The sequence below is a fragment of the Galleria mellonella genome, unplaced genomic scaffold (assembly GCF_026898425.1).
Source record: "Galleria mellonella isolate WM207_F2 unplaced genomic scaffold, CSIRO_AGI_GalMel_v1 utg213, whole genome shotgun sequence".
Classification (NCBI taxonomy): Eukaryota; Metazoa; Arthropoda; class Insecta; order Lepidoptera; family Pyralidae; genus Galleria; species Galleria mellonella.
Window position 1 is genome coordinate 4,902,227 of NW_026442039.1, and position 15,898 is coordinate 4,918,124.

The 15,898-nt window shown below is 31.8% G+C and overlaps 1 protein-coding gene across 3 annotated transcripts in view; it reads left to right on the forward strand.

Annotated features, from left to right (window-relative positions):
• The window catches only part of LOC113511908 (methylcytosine dioxygenase TET), a 177,270-nt gene that overhangs the window by 83,771 nt on the left and 77,601 nt on the right, over window positions 1-15,898 (forward strand). For 2 of the 3 annotated variants that reach the window (XM_052894489.1, XM_052894490.1), the window contains exon 4: window positions 10,969-11,055. The exons of the other annotated variant lie outside the window; for it this stretch is intronic. In XM_052894489.1, coding sequence (XP_052750449.1) covers window positions 10,969-11,055 — 87 coding nt within the window. The remainder of the gene's footprint in view (window positions 1-10,968; window positions 11,056-15,898) is intronic. 3 annotated transcript variants of the gene reach the window in all.

Sequence of the window (15,898 nt, forward strand, 5' to 3'; positions counted from 1 at the left end):
TGACGTTGCCGTTTCAGTACGCTCTGTTAATAAATAATTTTATTAACAAATAACAAAGGAAAACAAAAGGTTATCTCTTAAGGTCGTCTAACAAACGAAACGACCAAGTTCACCTATAAATTACCAGTGAGAACTTGGCAAGTAATTTAACACGTGAACACATTTAATCAACGTGCACAGTAACGCTGTGAAAATGGAAAAAAAAACACAATAATTCCACACAGTAAATTGGATTATATTTCTGAAGGAACGAATACAGAAATATTAATAACACTATGTTCACGACTGTAATCCCAAATGGGACGTGTAAAAACCGTTGTGGCTTGAACAAATCTAGCGCCGATTTTCAAATCTTAACATTGTAACGGTATATCTCACCAACCAACGGTAAGGTTTGTTTATTTCATTGTTTTCTTTAAAAATTTTAATTTTACATTAAAAACTTAACCTATTATAATATAATAATCAATTGTTTAAAAAATATTGTAATTCTGACCCAAGTCCATCGGGGGGAAAGGGATTATTAGTAATGTAGACTGAGAATCCTATTACTAGCAATATACCCAACCAAGTCGACTTCCTCGCTCGCGGTTCTCCCTGGAAACTATCATGGTTAATTCCTGATGAATTCATCATGATGGGCTAATTGGCCTGTTTTCATTCTCATCTATCACCCTTCACTGGTGCTCCACCAGCGTATCCCGTTAGCGCAGGCGGGGTTACCATACCATTTTCACCCATCAAAAAAAAAAAAGACCCAAGTCTATCATAAATTTAGTTTATACCAGTCCTTAGAGCAAAAACATTTCAGTTTAATATCATTTTTTTTCTTTTTGAAATAAAGTAAATAAAATGTGACAGCCATAAACTGTTATTTTAGTGATTTTGTCACAAAATCATGATATGAAATACAAAATCAAAGTGTTTACACATAAATCATGCATTTAAGTGTAAATGTCGCGTGGAAAATATGTTAGTAGTGGGGAAAATGCGCCCCCTGACGTGTACCATCTAGTTCGCTTTTTATTCGTGTCGTCGCCTACGCCCCCTACTTTGATTAATGTTTAACAAATGATTGGGGCTGCGTTACCTGCTGCAGGCAACACTGTATGTAACTGAAGTGTCTACACATTCTACTGAATGAACATAATTTGGCTGTGACGTGGTTGGGGGCCTTAAAGAAGTCATACTTGCTAAAATGTCCAAACAGGTAGTAGTGTGATGGTCCAAGTTATTAACCTAAAACATGGTTGAGCGAAATAATGGCTGGCTCATTCGTCATACTCGTGAACAGGCGCTGCATATATACATACATACATATATATATATATATATATATATATATATATATATATATATATATATATATATATATATATATGCTTAAATCTATGTTTACTTGAACAAAAATATTTCTTTCTATTTTCTTGAGATAACGTTATTTCTATGATAATCTAGGACAGGAGTTCTATTTATATATTAAATATCGAACGAGTTTGTTCTTTTTTTTTATACTATTTAGAATGGCAAACAAGCTGACGGCCCACCTGATGGAAAGTGGTAACCGTCGCCTATAGACATGAGCAGTACCATAGACATAATAGAGTATACTGTTTTGCCCGTGATAGCCCCCATGCGTTGCCATTCCTGAGGACTCAGGTGTTATTCCTCTGTACCCAGTAAATTCACACCATATCCCACCCTTCAAACCGAAACACAGCCATGCAAACACAACTGCTTCACGGTTGAAACACGAATGGGACAGAGGTACCCAAGCAATCGACTTTTGTACAGTCTCCCTCTGGTTCAACCGTTTGATTGAGTAACAAACGAATGTTTGTAAAGTTATATGAATACAACATTACAAGCTTTAATTTACAATAAGTTATAATAGGATTATTTTGGGTAACTATTAAGTTTTCTACACTATCGTTACCTAGTTCTAAGTTCTGACAGATGAGTAGTTCAAACCTTACTCTTTACTATTTTCTTATTTAAATAAATTCTGCTACTATTTTTTTAAAATTCATATTGAACTAAAGAGACGTGTTAATAAATTGAATTACTCTATGTAATAAAAAAAATGTCACAAAATATACTTCCGAATTTAAAAAAAAATATATTTATTTATTTATTTATAGCAAGGCAACAGATTACAAATTAATACATTTATAAAATAAATACCTATTACATAAAACGGCATTAAATTTGCTCTCCAATAACTGCTCTGCATAACATTCGATATTATATACATTAAATGAATGATTATAAAAAAAGAATCAGAAACTATTTCTTTTTTTTTTGAAACATGAAATAAGTTCTAGAAAATGATCGTGGACGGCTCAGAGCAATATTTTCAATATAATCTAATCTAAATGATTTATTTATTTATTTATTTATTTATTTAGGTTTACCAACAATTGTTTCCACAAAATAATGTAAATATATATACAATTATGGAGCTTAGAACTAAGTGTAACAATTTTTTATAGGCAAACACAGCATATATTAATACATGTATAACAATAAGTACAGAGAAATATATATAGCTTACAACTATTATTAAATACTTAACAACTAACAACTAAAGCCACCATATCCATAAGCAGATCCAGCAGCACGACTCATTTTATATATTTATAGATATTTCGTACAAAAACAATTGGAGTATCAAAATTAATATCGACCTGGTCACTGCAGCTATTTATAATCTTACAGAACCTTACCATTGGAGAATTACTACCCAGAACAGTTCTTCTAAATGGAGGTATTACGGAGTTATAGGTCCACGAGGTAATCTAGAAACTCGCAATTTTACAAGGCTTAATAACTGAGGACAATGTAATTTATATGTTATAAGTTTATACATAAATATGGCGTCAGAGACTTTCCTGCGTTTTTCTAATGAGATCATCCTAAAGTACTGCAGCCTGGCCTTGTAGGATTTAATTTTTTTGGCAATGCCAGTGGAAAATGCCAAGTGCCATAGGAATCGCTTCTGGATACGTTCCATACGCAATATATGTGTAGCAAAATGTGGGCGCCAGACCACGCTGCAATACTCCAAGACACTCCGCACCAGGCTATTATAAAGTATAATTTTAATGTTACTATTATGAAATACTTTACAGGTTCTTATAACAAAACCAAGCATCCTTGAAGCTTTATTAATAATGTTATTTAGGTGAGGAACAAACGTTAATTGTTGGTCGTATAATACACCTAGATCACGCATACTTCTACTCTCTTCAATTATTTCATTTTTGATTCGGTATTGTGAATATATTAAATTATGCTTTCTACTAAATTTTATTATACGACATTTTTTAGGGTTCAAATTCATGTTATTGATATCACACCAACTAATAAGCCTATCAAGATCACTTTGTAGGAGCGTAACATCGTTATAGGATTTAATAATTCTAGCAAATTTTAAGTCGTCTGCGTACATAAATACTTGTGAGAAAAGAAAACACTCAAGGATATCATTTACAAAAAGATTAAAAAGAATCGGTCCCAGGTGAGATCCCTGGGGTACTCCAGATGTAATTTTACAAGATGCCGATTGAAACCCATTTACTACTACAAAGAAAGTCCTTTCCATTAAATATGAAGCCATCCAATCTAATAAAGATCCTGTAATACCATAGGCGCGCAGTTTATAAATAATAATTTTGTGAGAGACCTTATCGAAAGCTTTGCAAAAGTCTGTGTATATAACATCAATCTGCTCTCCAGCATCAATATTAGGAGTTCAGTGAACGATGCCAAGTTTGTACTTGTAGACCGCGAACCAGTAAAACCATGTTGACAATTACTCAGATATAAGGCAAGATGATTCTGCAGATGAGTGCAAATAATTGATTCGAAAATTTTACCAAACCAAGATAGAATGGAAATTGGCCGATAGTTGCCTACCGCGTCATCCTCTCCCGATTTATGTATTGGAACTACTTTTGCCATCTTCCATTTTGTAGGGAAAACTCCTGTAGTAAGAGATTTACTATAAATCAACATAAGTGGGTACACTAACTCGCGTGCGCATTCTTTGATAAATAAGGGTGGTATTTCATCTGGTCCCATTCCCTTGTTGCAGTCAATGTTCAATAACTTTTTAAGTAAGATATCATATTCAATGGTTGGAAGTATCATGCATTGACTATTGGTTTCTAAATTGTACAAGAATGGAATTATGTTCATTTATATCATCTAAATCATACACGGAGGAGAAATAAGAAGCGAACAACTCGCATATTTGCCCTGGATCAGATGTAGTATAAGAACCATCCGTCATATTGGCTGGATATATACTGGATCCGCCACGCTTAGCCTTAACATAAGTCCAAAATAATTTTGGATTACTGGTTAGATTACTCTCTATATTCTGTGTGTAATTACGATAACAATATTTAATTAATTTTTCGCTTCGTTTTGCCACAATTTTTAACTCTATCGCGTCTAAAGGATTTTTATATTTATTATAACGTTCTCTCAATTTGTTTTTTTCTTTTAACATTTTTATCAGATTACGGTTAAACCATGGTGGAAACCTATTATTCTTATATTACTTAATCTCGCTTAATAAAAAGCTCCGTTGACATTTATAGCATTAGATATATTTGAGTTGGAGTAAGAAAGGGTTTGTTCACAAAAATGTTGTACAATTTGTCGCCGTGTCGACTCGTGAATCAAAGCATAATGGGCTTATTGGCTATATTTATTAATTGGTAATGTTGATTTAGTACAATATATTCTCGTTTGATCTCCGTTTTCATATAACATAACATATATCACGCTGTACAATGACGGATTTATAAATTCGTGATTCATTCTGTTTCATAAACACCTATAAACGCGTGCAATACCAGATGCATTACGCTCACATTGCCAATCCTGAAGAAATCTCTTTACGCCCTTATTTGAAAAACCCCATGCTGTAGTCATTGTTATTACTCATTCATGATGACCGTATTGTATACTTATAATTTCAAAAATTTATACAATATATTGTATAATATAACATTTAAATATATGAACTCAATATCCTCACCACTATAATCTGTAATAGAGTAGACAGAGTCATTTTTAAGTGGACTATTTAATGAATTCTATGGGTCAATGGATATTCATTTTGTTGGTCTGACCAGTTTTGGATGTGCTATTTAATAAGTTTAAAACTATATTTAAAAAACTCTTATTGAACAAAGCCTATAATATATACTAAAGGATTACTTGAATGACAAACGTGCGTGGTGTTAGTCGATCATGCACAGGCTTTTAACGACCATGTAATTAGACATATTACATTTAAATAAATACACATAATGTTAACAGAGATTTAAAAGAGTTGAGTTTCTTTCGGGATTTTCTCAATAAGTAACAACTTTCTGAACCCTGCAGTATATTTAAAAAGTAATGATTTAAAAGTGCTTGTAAACAAGTCTATTTGAAATAAAGATGATTTGAATTTCGTAAGAAATTGTTATCAAATTAGATAATATACTTTAATATTAATTATAGGTTTGTTATCTTTACTTGTAATTTTTTTTTTTTTACAACACATTTTCACCTGATGGTAAGTGACTACCGCCGCCCATGATCACCCACAACACCAGCGGCATTGCAGGTGTGCTGCCGGCCTTTTAAAAGGAATATACTCTTTTCTTGAAGGTTATGTTGAAGATTCTAAAATATCGGCATGTAACCAATAGACAAATATTTGCTTTTACACTTAAAATTTACAACAACTTAAAATCTTTAACCCTTAAAAGCCAGATTTTTAAATCAAATTAAAAAATATATAAGTGTACCCTTTACTGTGTTTACTAATGGGGAAAAATAGTATAAAAATCAAAACGATATCTTTATATATTTATTTAAAAAAAAACATTTGGTAACATGTAAACAGCCAAATATTAAAATAAAATCGACTGTAGGCGCCCAATGCGATTTATAACCCCAGTATCAAATTTGAAACTTCAGGTATTTAAGGGTTAATATTAAATTGAATCCTAAAGAAATATCAAACCTATTTTCCAAATTATAAATGTATTTTCGTGGTAAACCGTCGCGATAAATCATTCACGGCAGGGGACTGAAAATATGGTGACTACGAGAATGTAATCTGCATATGGAGATTCCAATAACTATTTGAAAACATTATCGCTGTAGAGTTTTCGTAAGTTCATTTATAGTTTAAATTTTCTACGCAAGTATTAAAAATTTGTAAATATAATTCTCAGATTTAATTTAGAGTTAAAGAATCGAATTATTTTTTAAATTGGTGTCATTATCAAAGTAATTTTAATAAAAATAAACTAACAATTTCATTGGTTCATCCATATATTAGGTACTTACAAACTGTAGTTCCGCAAATTACTTTGCATGCCATCTGTCGTTGGATAGCGGCACTAAATACGCAAGCCCATTGTAATTTACTAACGGTTCGCGGGCAAAAACGAACCGCACGAGACTAAACAAAATACGATCCAATTAACCTCGTTATTTTTATTTTTACTGTACAGATTAACATTCGAGATTATCTCGTTCCTTTATTATCTTTGGCGATGCGATGCACCTGCCTTTAACCGATTTTAAATAACTGCCATTTACATCCATCATGGCAACACAATTTCAATGGATACATACATTCGAAGAATTGTTTAATGACTTTTTATGAGCTATACATGCCGTTAATAATATTTCAAAATTGAAAAATAAATTTCTTTTACATACATTACATTTATGGAAAACGTACCTACTGGCACAACTAAATATCGTAGCTCCGTTAAATGAGATATTCTTCTATTTTTTATTCAATATAAATATTATAATTTTAACTTTTTTATATTACAATATTAACATATTAAAGTAAATAAATATGAATTTACAAAGTATACAACGAATGTAATTCATCAAAAACATAAGTTATTGCTCTGTGACTGTCTCTGCTCAATCGTTTAATTAAAGTCAAATACATGATAGGAGATGCTGGCCTATTTTTGTGTACTCTATTAACAGTTTGAATAAATAAAAAATGGAATAGATTTTGCAACAAGAATAATATATTTTATGTATGTGGTAGTGTTAATTTTAATATATAAGATTAAGGCAGGTCAATCGAGTGAAGGCGATCGCGTGACAGCCGCGACCTACCTCAACAGCCCACGCATCCAAGCACCCGCCTCTACGCACCCACGCCGTACGCAGTACGCACTCGTAAACTTAACACGTGCTGCCTATTCATCTCTGTGGACGACATATTCTTGAATTAAAACATAATTTTCAAAAATCTAAAATATCAAATTAAATTAGCCAAAAAGTGGGTCTCTGTTTCTGTCAAACTACAAAATTCATATTCGAACTGACCGTGAAGGCTTCTATAAATAATTATTGTTGGTAATTCTTTCTTGTTATAAAGAATTTCATCATTATTTTTTATCAAATTATTATACCAGTTATATAATCATCATTAGCATACCAGCCATTAACTGTTGGACATAAGCTTCCCCTGTAAAGGAGGATTTTGCCAGTAGTTGCCACGCTTAGTAGGCGGGTTGACAACCGCAGGTAAGCTTTTAGTGATGTTTTATGAGGGAAGTTGCTGCCTATCCCTCGACCATTAGATTCTCTTAGTCGCCTCTTAAGACAGCCATAGCAAAGGAATAAGTGACCTATTCTATGCCAGAACCACACAATAAAAAAATTGTTATATATACAGGTCCAATGTGTTACAGCTTAAACACACAACACAACAAATAATTACATATTAATCTTGAACTGTGCGTTTTTGACATTTTACAGTATATTTGAATTACTTTTATTTTCGATTAATAATATACTTAACCTTGCTTTATGCCTACATATAATTCAAAATTATTTAATTATTACAAAGACATTATAGATATAAATAACATAGAAACTGCTTGTTTTCATACTAACGTAAATAGGTAACTGCGTAAGAAACAGTGTGACATATTTATAACGCAATAAATTCAGTCTCTGTTTGCCGTTTATTTTTGTTTTAGATCTTGGTTATAGATCATATCAGAATAAAATTATACATTAACTACCTCGTTCAATAAGAATAACAACACCAATTGAAAAAAATCAAGAATATTTATACAACTATGTTGTATTGAAATATTAATACAAAACAATGTAATATTATAATTATGGATAGTCCTATAACAAATCATAAATATCTAAACGATAAAACATAAAACTAAAGGATAAATAATTGCTTAAACTTAAACTATCTTTGAAAAGCATAACAGCAAGAATATATTACTTTATATCAGTTAAATGTTCTTTCTTTTAGTCTACATCTACGGAAAACAAAGTTATAAATCTTAAGCTCCATTCTATATTATGTAGATTTTATCTACTTTCAGTAGTAAATCTACTGTAATTTACTTATTTGACAATGAAAATAAAAGTATTTATTTATTCGTGTCACCTTCAAATAATGCTACCAGCAATAATACCTATCCACTCTTATTATATTACCAGTAATTGCTAAACTAAAAGCAATTCAAACTTAATTATATTATAAATTTATTTTAAATATTATAAAGACATTTCCACTTATTCATAAAAACTAAAACTTTCTACAAATCTAATTTTAACTATTACACTGTTTTGTCACTTTAATTAAAAATTTTGCAAAACAGAAAGCGTTAAAAAAACAGTTCAATATCTAAAGTAGGTTTATGAGAGAGGTATAATAGGTATAATAGAGGTATATAATTACTAATATCTCTTTGTAATATTAATTATAACCACCTATCTACAAGATTAATATATCTCATAGAGCAGTATATTATTTGTAATGATAAATTCAGTAGTTCATTATTTCGAAGCTGCTCTCTTAATAGTAAAACTCCTGTAGTTTACTTCGCTTTTCAAAGAATCTCTTTAGGTAGATCTTGATACGACGCGACTTTATTTCCTTAATCTGCCTGATGTAATTATATCTTGGTGTTACCCTACACTTTTTTCTTTTATCTTACCTTCATAATTCTTCATGAGATTATCATGTTATAAGTATTCCAATATTCTCCAGAGTTATTTAAATCTATTTTTTTAAATTGAATATCTGATTATTATACAAAATTTTGATTTACATCTTTAGGATTCTTACCATGATATCGAAACATATATAAAATACACACCACAATTAACAGCGTAGATATTGCTAAATGTTACAGGAACATGTTTATGACAATTATTACAAAAATATAAAATCCTTTTAGTAGCTACCTATCGAGAACGATTCTTTTCACTTATACTGTAAATTATGAAAAACAAATACCGAGGACTTTTTGTCTATTATAAAGTCGTTGTGTAAACGTTAAATATGATAGCTACGTACAGCTATATAGCGTGTTGTAAAATAACCGCCGCATGTTGTATTCAATGTCTTATTAAATCTCTCACCAACATTAGTCAACACGTCCCAAAATTTTATGACTTCTATTCTATTCTACTATTCGTCGTACATTAATCTGCTCCTCAGACTAACCCCACGGTCTAAATAAAACCAGTATAAACGAATTAAGATGCAAAGTCGGACTTATTTAAAAACTTATTTTTTATTAATTATTCTATCCAACTTGTACGCAGAGATAATGACAAAACCTGCGATTTGAATAAGAATAGATAATGTTGAAGTGAGACAACAATATTGTGCGAGTGAAACGGCAACAGAACAAATGTCGTGCTCGTTCTAACACAAAAACAGGAGTAACGAACTAAAACGCCAGGTGTGAGCCGTGCCATGTGCGTAGTAACAGAAACTATATTTATTTATTCCATGCTCAATATGTACACATTTCTCCAATTTAATTAGCGGAGCTAGGAAATGTAATGGTTAGATTTTAGAATTAGAGACAACAGATGGCTGTTGACATTAGACTATCTTGTATTTTACACTATTAAATCTTAAATAATTACTCTAATGTATAAATTAAGTCAAAAGTTGTTTGTGACGTATCCACTCGTCGATTTATTTTATACCTATATTATTTTAAAGAACAATATTGTATCATGATATTACTTGCCTAGATTTTAACAAGATGTTAATTGCTATTTTGATAAAAAGATATAATTTCATATTATGTCAAAATTGTAACTTCATTACAGGACATTATTAATATATTTTATTTTAATAATTCATTGCATACGAATATACAGAGCCAAAGATTACTTAAGTTTATATTATGCACTATAGTGTAAACCAACCCTAAAAATGTTCTTACCGGTATAACTAATGTAAATATCTATGTTTATGTAGCCACTTATTAAAAATATAAGTTGTTAAACTGATCAATTTTTACATAAAAAGTAAAAAATAAATTATGTATATTACTTTGGAGATCTGGGACATTTTTCTAACACACTCACAACATTGAAAGTCACGCCATCTACGCCATCTTCAATAATATGGCCATCTATCGTCGAATAGCGAAACTACATTCATCGCGCCTGAAAGTAAAAGCAATCTTGTACATATTATTTAATTTTTACTCGTATAGATGGCGCTTCACAGACATTTGTAATTAGTATTTTTATTTTACAATGATATATATTTCCCAAAGAAGGTTGACGTCAGGCAGGTGGCCGGTCGTAAAACTAAAAAACCAAATCTTTTTATAATATGGATAAAACCATATCACGCCGACCCCAAATGATTGGGATAAGGGTAGGAAGATGATGATTTTGCAATGATATTAATCCGTACTTGATATTTTTACAAGAAGTAAACAAATTATTATATTCGTTCCTCATTAAATCGTGACTAATTAGAATTTTGTATAATATCACTAAAACACTAATCTGTCGCCATCTAACCTTGATTCCATTGCATGTTTGTCTATTCATTTCTCCCTTTTTGTGTTAACGTTCTCTTTATTTTACTTACTTTATTTTGCTTTATGTTAAGTCTGTGGTGTGTCTGTGTTGTTATAGCTTATTTTGGGGCCGGACGGGACTCTGCAGACAGTGAAGAGCGAGTCTCGGCGAGGACGCGGCAGAGGGCGTTCGACTACAACACCCGTGAGTACATCATTACCTTCTCATCTTTCTTTCTTGTTGTCTTCCATTTCTTTCATTATCATACCAAATGTTTGTGCTGACTAATGTTATTAACTACTAAAACTGTTTCTTGACAAATTAATTTATAATAGCTAGAACGGTAGATACCTATTAATTATGAAACAAAACATTTTTAAACAACATTTATATAAAATATAACACATGTACAAAATAATAAAACAAAAGAGGCATACTTACCTTAATTTTATTTATCAAATGGTTAGCAACATGGAACAAAGAAATAAACAACATAAGCAGTAAGTAAGTGTATATTAAGTACTTAGTATCTACTTATTTTCCTAAGTTTAGAACTGAAAATCTCCCATAATTCTAATTACAAAGTTGTTAATAGCCGACATTTTAACAATTATTTAATTGCTACGAATTTAAATATTATGAATCGAAATTTCTAACAAAAAACTACATTACTTTGAACCTATATACAAAAATTTATATACAAAGTACGTGCATTTATAATATGGTAAGTAGATAAATTCAAGTAATTGAGAATACAAAGTTGTTGGATTACTTTATAAAATAGATACCATAAAAAATATCTTAAAAGAATAGCAGTACTAAGAGGAGAACCGAGAAATAATTAGGTATATACGTCAAATAAACAATAATCTAGATGTGACATAGCACCTAAAGGACGTGAAGAAATTTTTGCCAAAACCGTTTAAAGATAAATTAATCGTTTTAATAAGTGCAAACTATTAAATTATAAAACATAACATTTGTTTTATCCATCGTCTACAGTCTACACTATTAGTTGCATATTAAATTCCAAAGAAGAAGAAAATTTACGATGGACAGTATCTAGTAAGAGCCAATAGTTGCGTGTTTAATTCCAAATATAAAGAAAATGTGTCATAGCCACCTTCTGCCTCGGGCTAATCACCATATGAGCCTTTAACTGTCCACCGCTCAACATAAGCCTCCCTTGGGGGTTTTACCAGTATTTGCCACGCTTGGCAAGCGGATCGGCAACCGCAGTCAGGCTTTAGAGGTGTTCTAAGAGGGACGTTGTTTCCCATTCCTCGCCTTTCCTTAATCGCTTCCTACGACACCCACGGGAAAGGAAGAGATGACCTATTCTATGCCAGAACTACATAACCTCGGGCTAATAGTTGCGTGAATTTGCGTGCCTATAATCTATCTACTATGAACAAAAACAGGTCACTCTCGCTTTCGAAACCAGCTCCCGAATGTAGGAATAAAGTAACGTCGCGTCCGGTTCACGGCCACTACAGTAAATACAAACCCCATTCAGTGAATCAAAATGCGACTGTATTCGATTACTTGTCATCCATTACGCGCCGTTTTTTGTTCACTAAATAGTTTGTCTGTGACATTCTTTTGCATTTCAATGCAGTACAGTATATAAACTTAGATTATATAGATAGAGTGTCTCCATAAAAATGCTTCGAGAAAAACGGCTCAACTTTTTCATACAATTTTGCGTGATGAATATAGTTATGAATGATTCCTTTATAACTTCTATATTTATTCTATCTTATAAATTCTGCATCTTTTCATTTTATTTATTAAATAAAATGTCAAGATACATTTTATGCGTAAGCATATAGATAACTGATAAAAAAAAAACGAGTCAGCTAATTTGACAATTAGCTGACAAAAAGTTGACCCGTTTTTGTGGCTCGATGCTCTGTCTATATAATCTAAGATATACAGTTTTCGTGGAAAAAGTGTGTACAATAGCAGACTTAAAACTTTCTTTAAGACTTTCTCGTAAAAGTGATTTATTCCTCTATTTGTGAAAAGAGAAGATATTTTCTTTTTACAAATATAGATCTATGCAAATTGATGAGTCTGTTACTATGTACCTTGTCAGGGTGATTAATGTAGGTTTTTTATTTCTCTTATTTTGCACTGGTGTATTTTTTTATCCAAACAGCTTAATACTATTTTAAATAGAACAACTTTTTACTATTAAAATTTAAAAAAAAAAAATACATATATTTTTTTAATACGTAATTCATCATTCAGCCAGCAATGGAAATTTCTAGAACGAATCACGTATACCCACGGAGGCGGGTGGCGCAGATTTTTCCGCGTATGCCGCCGGCGTACCACCTGTAGTTCATTCAGTGTTCGAGTGCGTTCGAAATTGTGCATTGTAATTACTGAATGGATACGGAATGCAGTTGGCAACGGACAAAATCAAAAGTGTGCTATTTAACGGATTTACATAGCTGCACTGCTAACGAGATAGCTAGTAAAATAAACTATTTTATGAGGTACAATAACGAATATAAGAAAGGTTCTTATGTGGCGACCCCGTACAAGCAAACGCACGACCCTCACTAGGTGAAGTGACGACCTCAAATGCATTTCAGGGAGTAAGTGGATGCAGGTGGCTCAGGACCATTCCTTATGGCCAGTCTATGAGGAAGGCCTATGTCCAGCAGTGAACAGATAATGGGCGAAATGATGAATGATGATGATGATTAGGTACAATATATTTACATAAATTGAAACAAGAGACTATTATAAATAATTAATTAGGTAACTTGCGATTTTGGGTATGCGTATTGATCAGGTATATATATATTAAAAAGTAACTAACTCGACAGATGGCGTTCTATCAAAAGCCTAATAGCTTTTGATAGACCGCCATCTGTCGTTTACGATCCAATGATTGTAGAAGTCCATGTCATCTACATAAAATTAAACGTGCTAAAACAGATAATTTCTGAAATATATCCTAAATATATTTTGCCTCGTATTAATTCATTTTAAAATCGTATTAAAAACTAACTACTCGTTTTCGTGGTATAATATTTTATTTCTTCCCAATACCAGTAGTGCATCTAATATATCCAATTTAAGTTTAGAAGTTTAAAAGAGATTTATTTTTGAAGGTTACATAAGTTAATGTATTGTGAAGAACTGGTTTCTGGAGAAAGATAAACCTGTGTTACAGATCACCAGGTCCTCACCCCACGGTGTTGGCACAAATTACAATTTACACCATTTTAAAGACAAAAGTATAAATAGGTTCCAGCACAGAAAAAATATATAGAACAATCCATAATCTTTATAATCGTAAACTTTATAATTTCCTTGTTAATATAATTTCATTGTTAATGAACTTTATTTAAATTATCAACCGACTTAAAAAAAAAGAATCTCAATTCGGTTGTATTTTATTTTTCATAACTTAACTTCGTAACTCCGTCAATTATAAACCGATTTGGAAAATACATTTTTATCCAAAAATTTAAGTATGTTCACTTACAAATTAATCCTATATAAATTTTATAAAACTCGATTCACTAATTTAATTTTTAAATCAAAATATCTGGTATTGCCATAATTAAAATTGTTTTTTTTTTTATAAAACATAATCTTAAATTACTCATTATTTTATGACAAGTTTACTTTATATAATCCAATCGGTAAATAAAATAAAAACAAAGGTAGTCTTTGATTTTAAAAGGAATGCATTTTAAAAAAGCACCCATCCATTATCATGATTAGTAAAAGTACTTTCTGGGATCGAGCAAGCTGCTTTTATTTTTAAATCTTCTCCATTGGAGATAAAACTGCACTACCTACTATTTAATCTTATTCCCAGTGTAAATAGCTTTTGTGTATTATATTCAAGGAAACAACGACATCGAACTTAATACGATAAATTTAATCAAACTTGTAAACGAGACGATGAAATTTTGAGCTAGTTTTATCTCGTAGTTATCCCGTGGTCGTATGGTCATGTTGAATAATCTAATTCGACTTTTTTTAATGGATGACAATGGAATCGTAACCCCACCTGCGCTAATGGTATACCCTGGCGTGACACCAGTAAGAAATGACAGGTGAGAATGAAAAGGTAGGTCAGTTAGCCCACCTGGAATTCAGCACGATGGTTTCGAAGGGAGACCACGCGGAAATCGACTTGATATACATTATATTGCCAGCAATAGGACTGGTAGTCCGCATGAAATATTATAAATAATTATTGAATCCTAATAAAAATTTTAATTACGATTCTCACCTTATTACCTTAATCTAAAGTAATAATTTTTAATCTGGTAACCCTGTCACGCACACATGTATAAAAATGTTGACCCGCCTCTTTCGAAGCATTTGTATAGAGATACTCTACGTATAATTTATTTGGTAGGTATAAACGCACTTATAAGTATTATAGTAACATTAATAAAATTGATTGATAATCAATAATGTCCCTATATAAAAATAATAACACTTCTAGACCTATATTAATATTACTTACTTTGATTAGGTTGAAATGTATCAAGGGGATCGTTCCATAAATTGTAGTAAATGTACTTTGAACAATTTATAAATAATATAATAATGCATAAAATATCATGACATCAGCGTCATCATACCCACGGCTACTTTCCACGATCGTACGGCTCGCCATCGACAGGGAGTTGACCCTCGTACCCTACAGCCTAGATGGTCGCGTGCAACGCGGTTTCAGAGATGTTTTCTCTCACGAACAGTCAGGTTATAGAATAAGCTCCCTGCCGAGGTTTCCCCAAGAGACTATAGCATGGGATTCTTCAAAAGGGGAGTAAAGAGGTGTCTTCAAGGTCGGCAACGCTCGCGTAATGCACCTGGTATTGCAGGCATTCAAAAGCTACGGTAACCGCTTACCATCCGGTGAGCCGTATGCTTGTTTGCCACCTTCAGTGGTATAAAAAAAACATAATCATTATCATCTTCTGTACTGAAATAGCCATCCGAAGCACTGAGCACCACCTTCGCGCTCTATCTATCGAACCCTATATATGTCCATGCTCCAACTAGC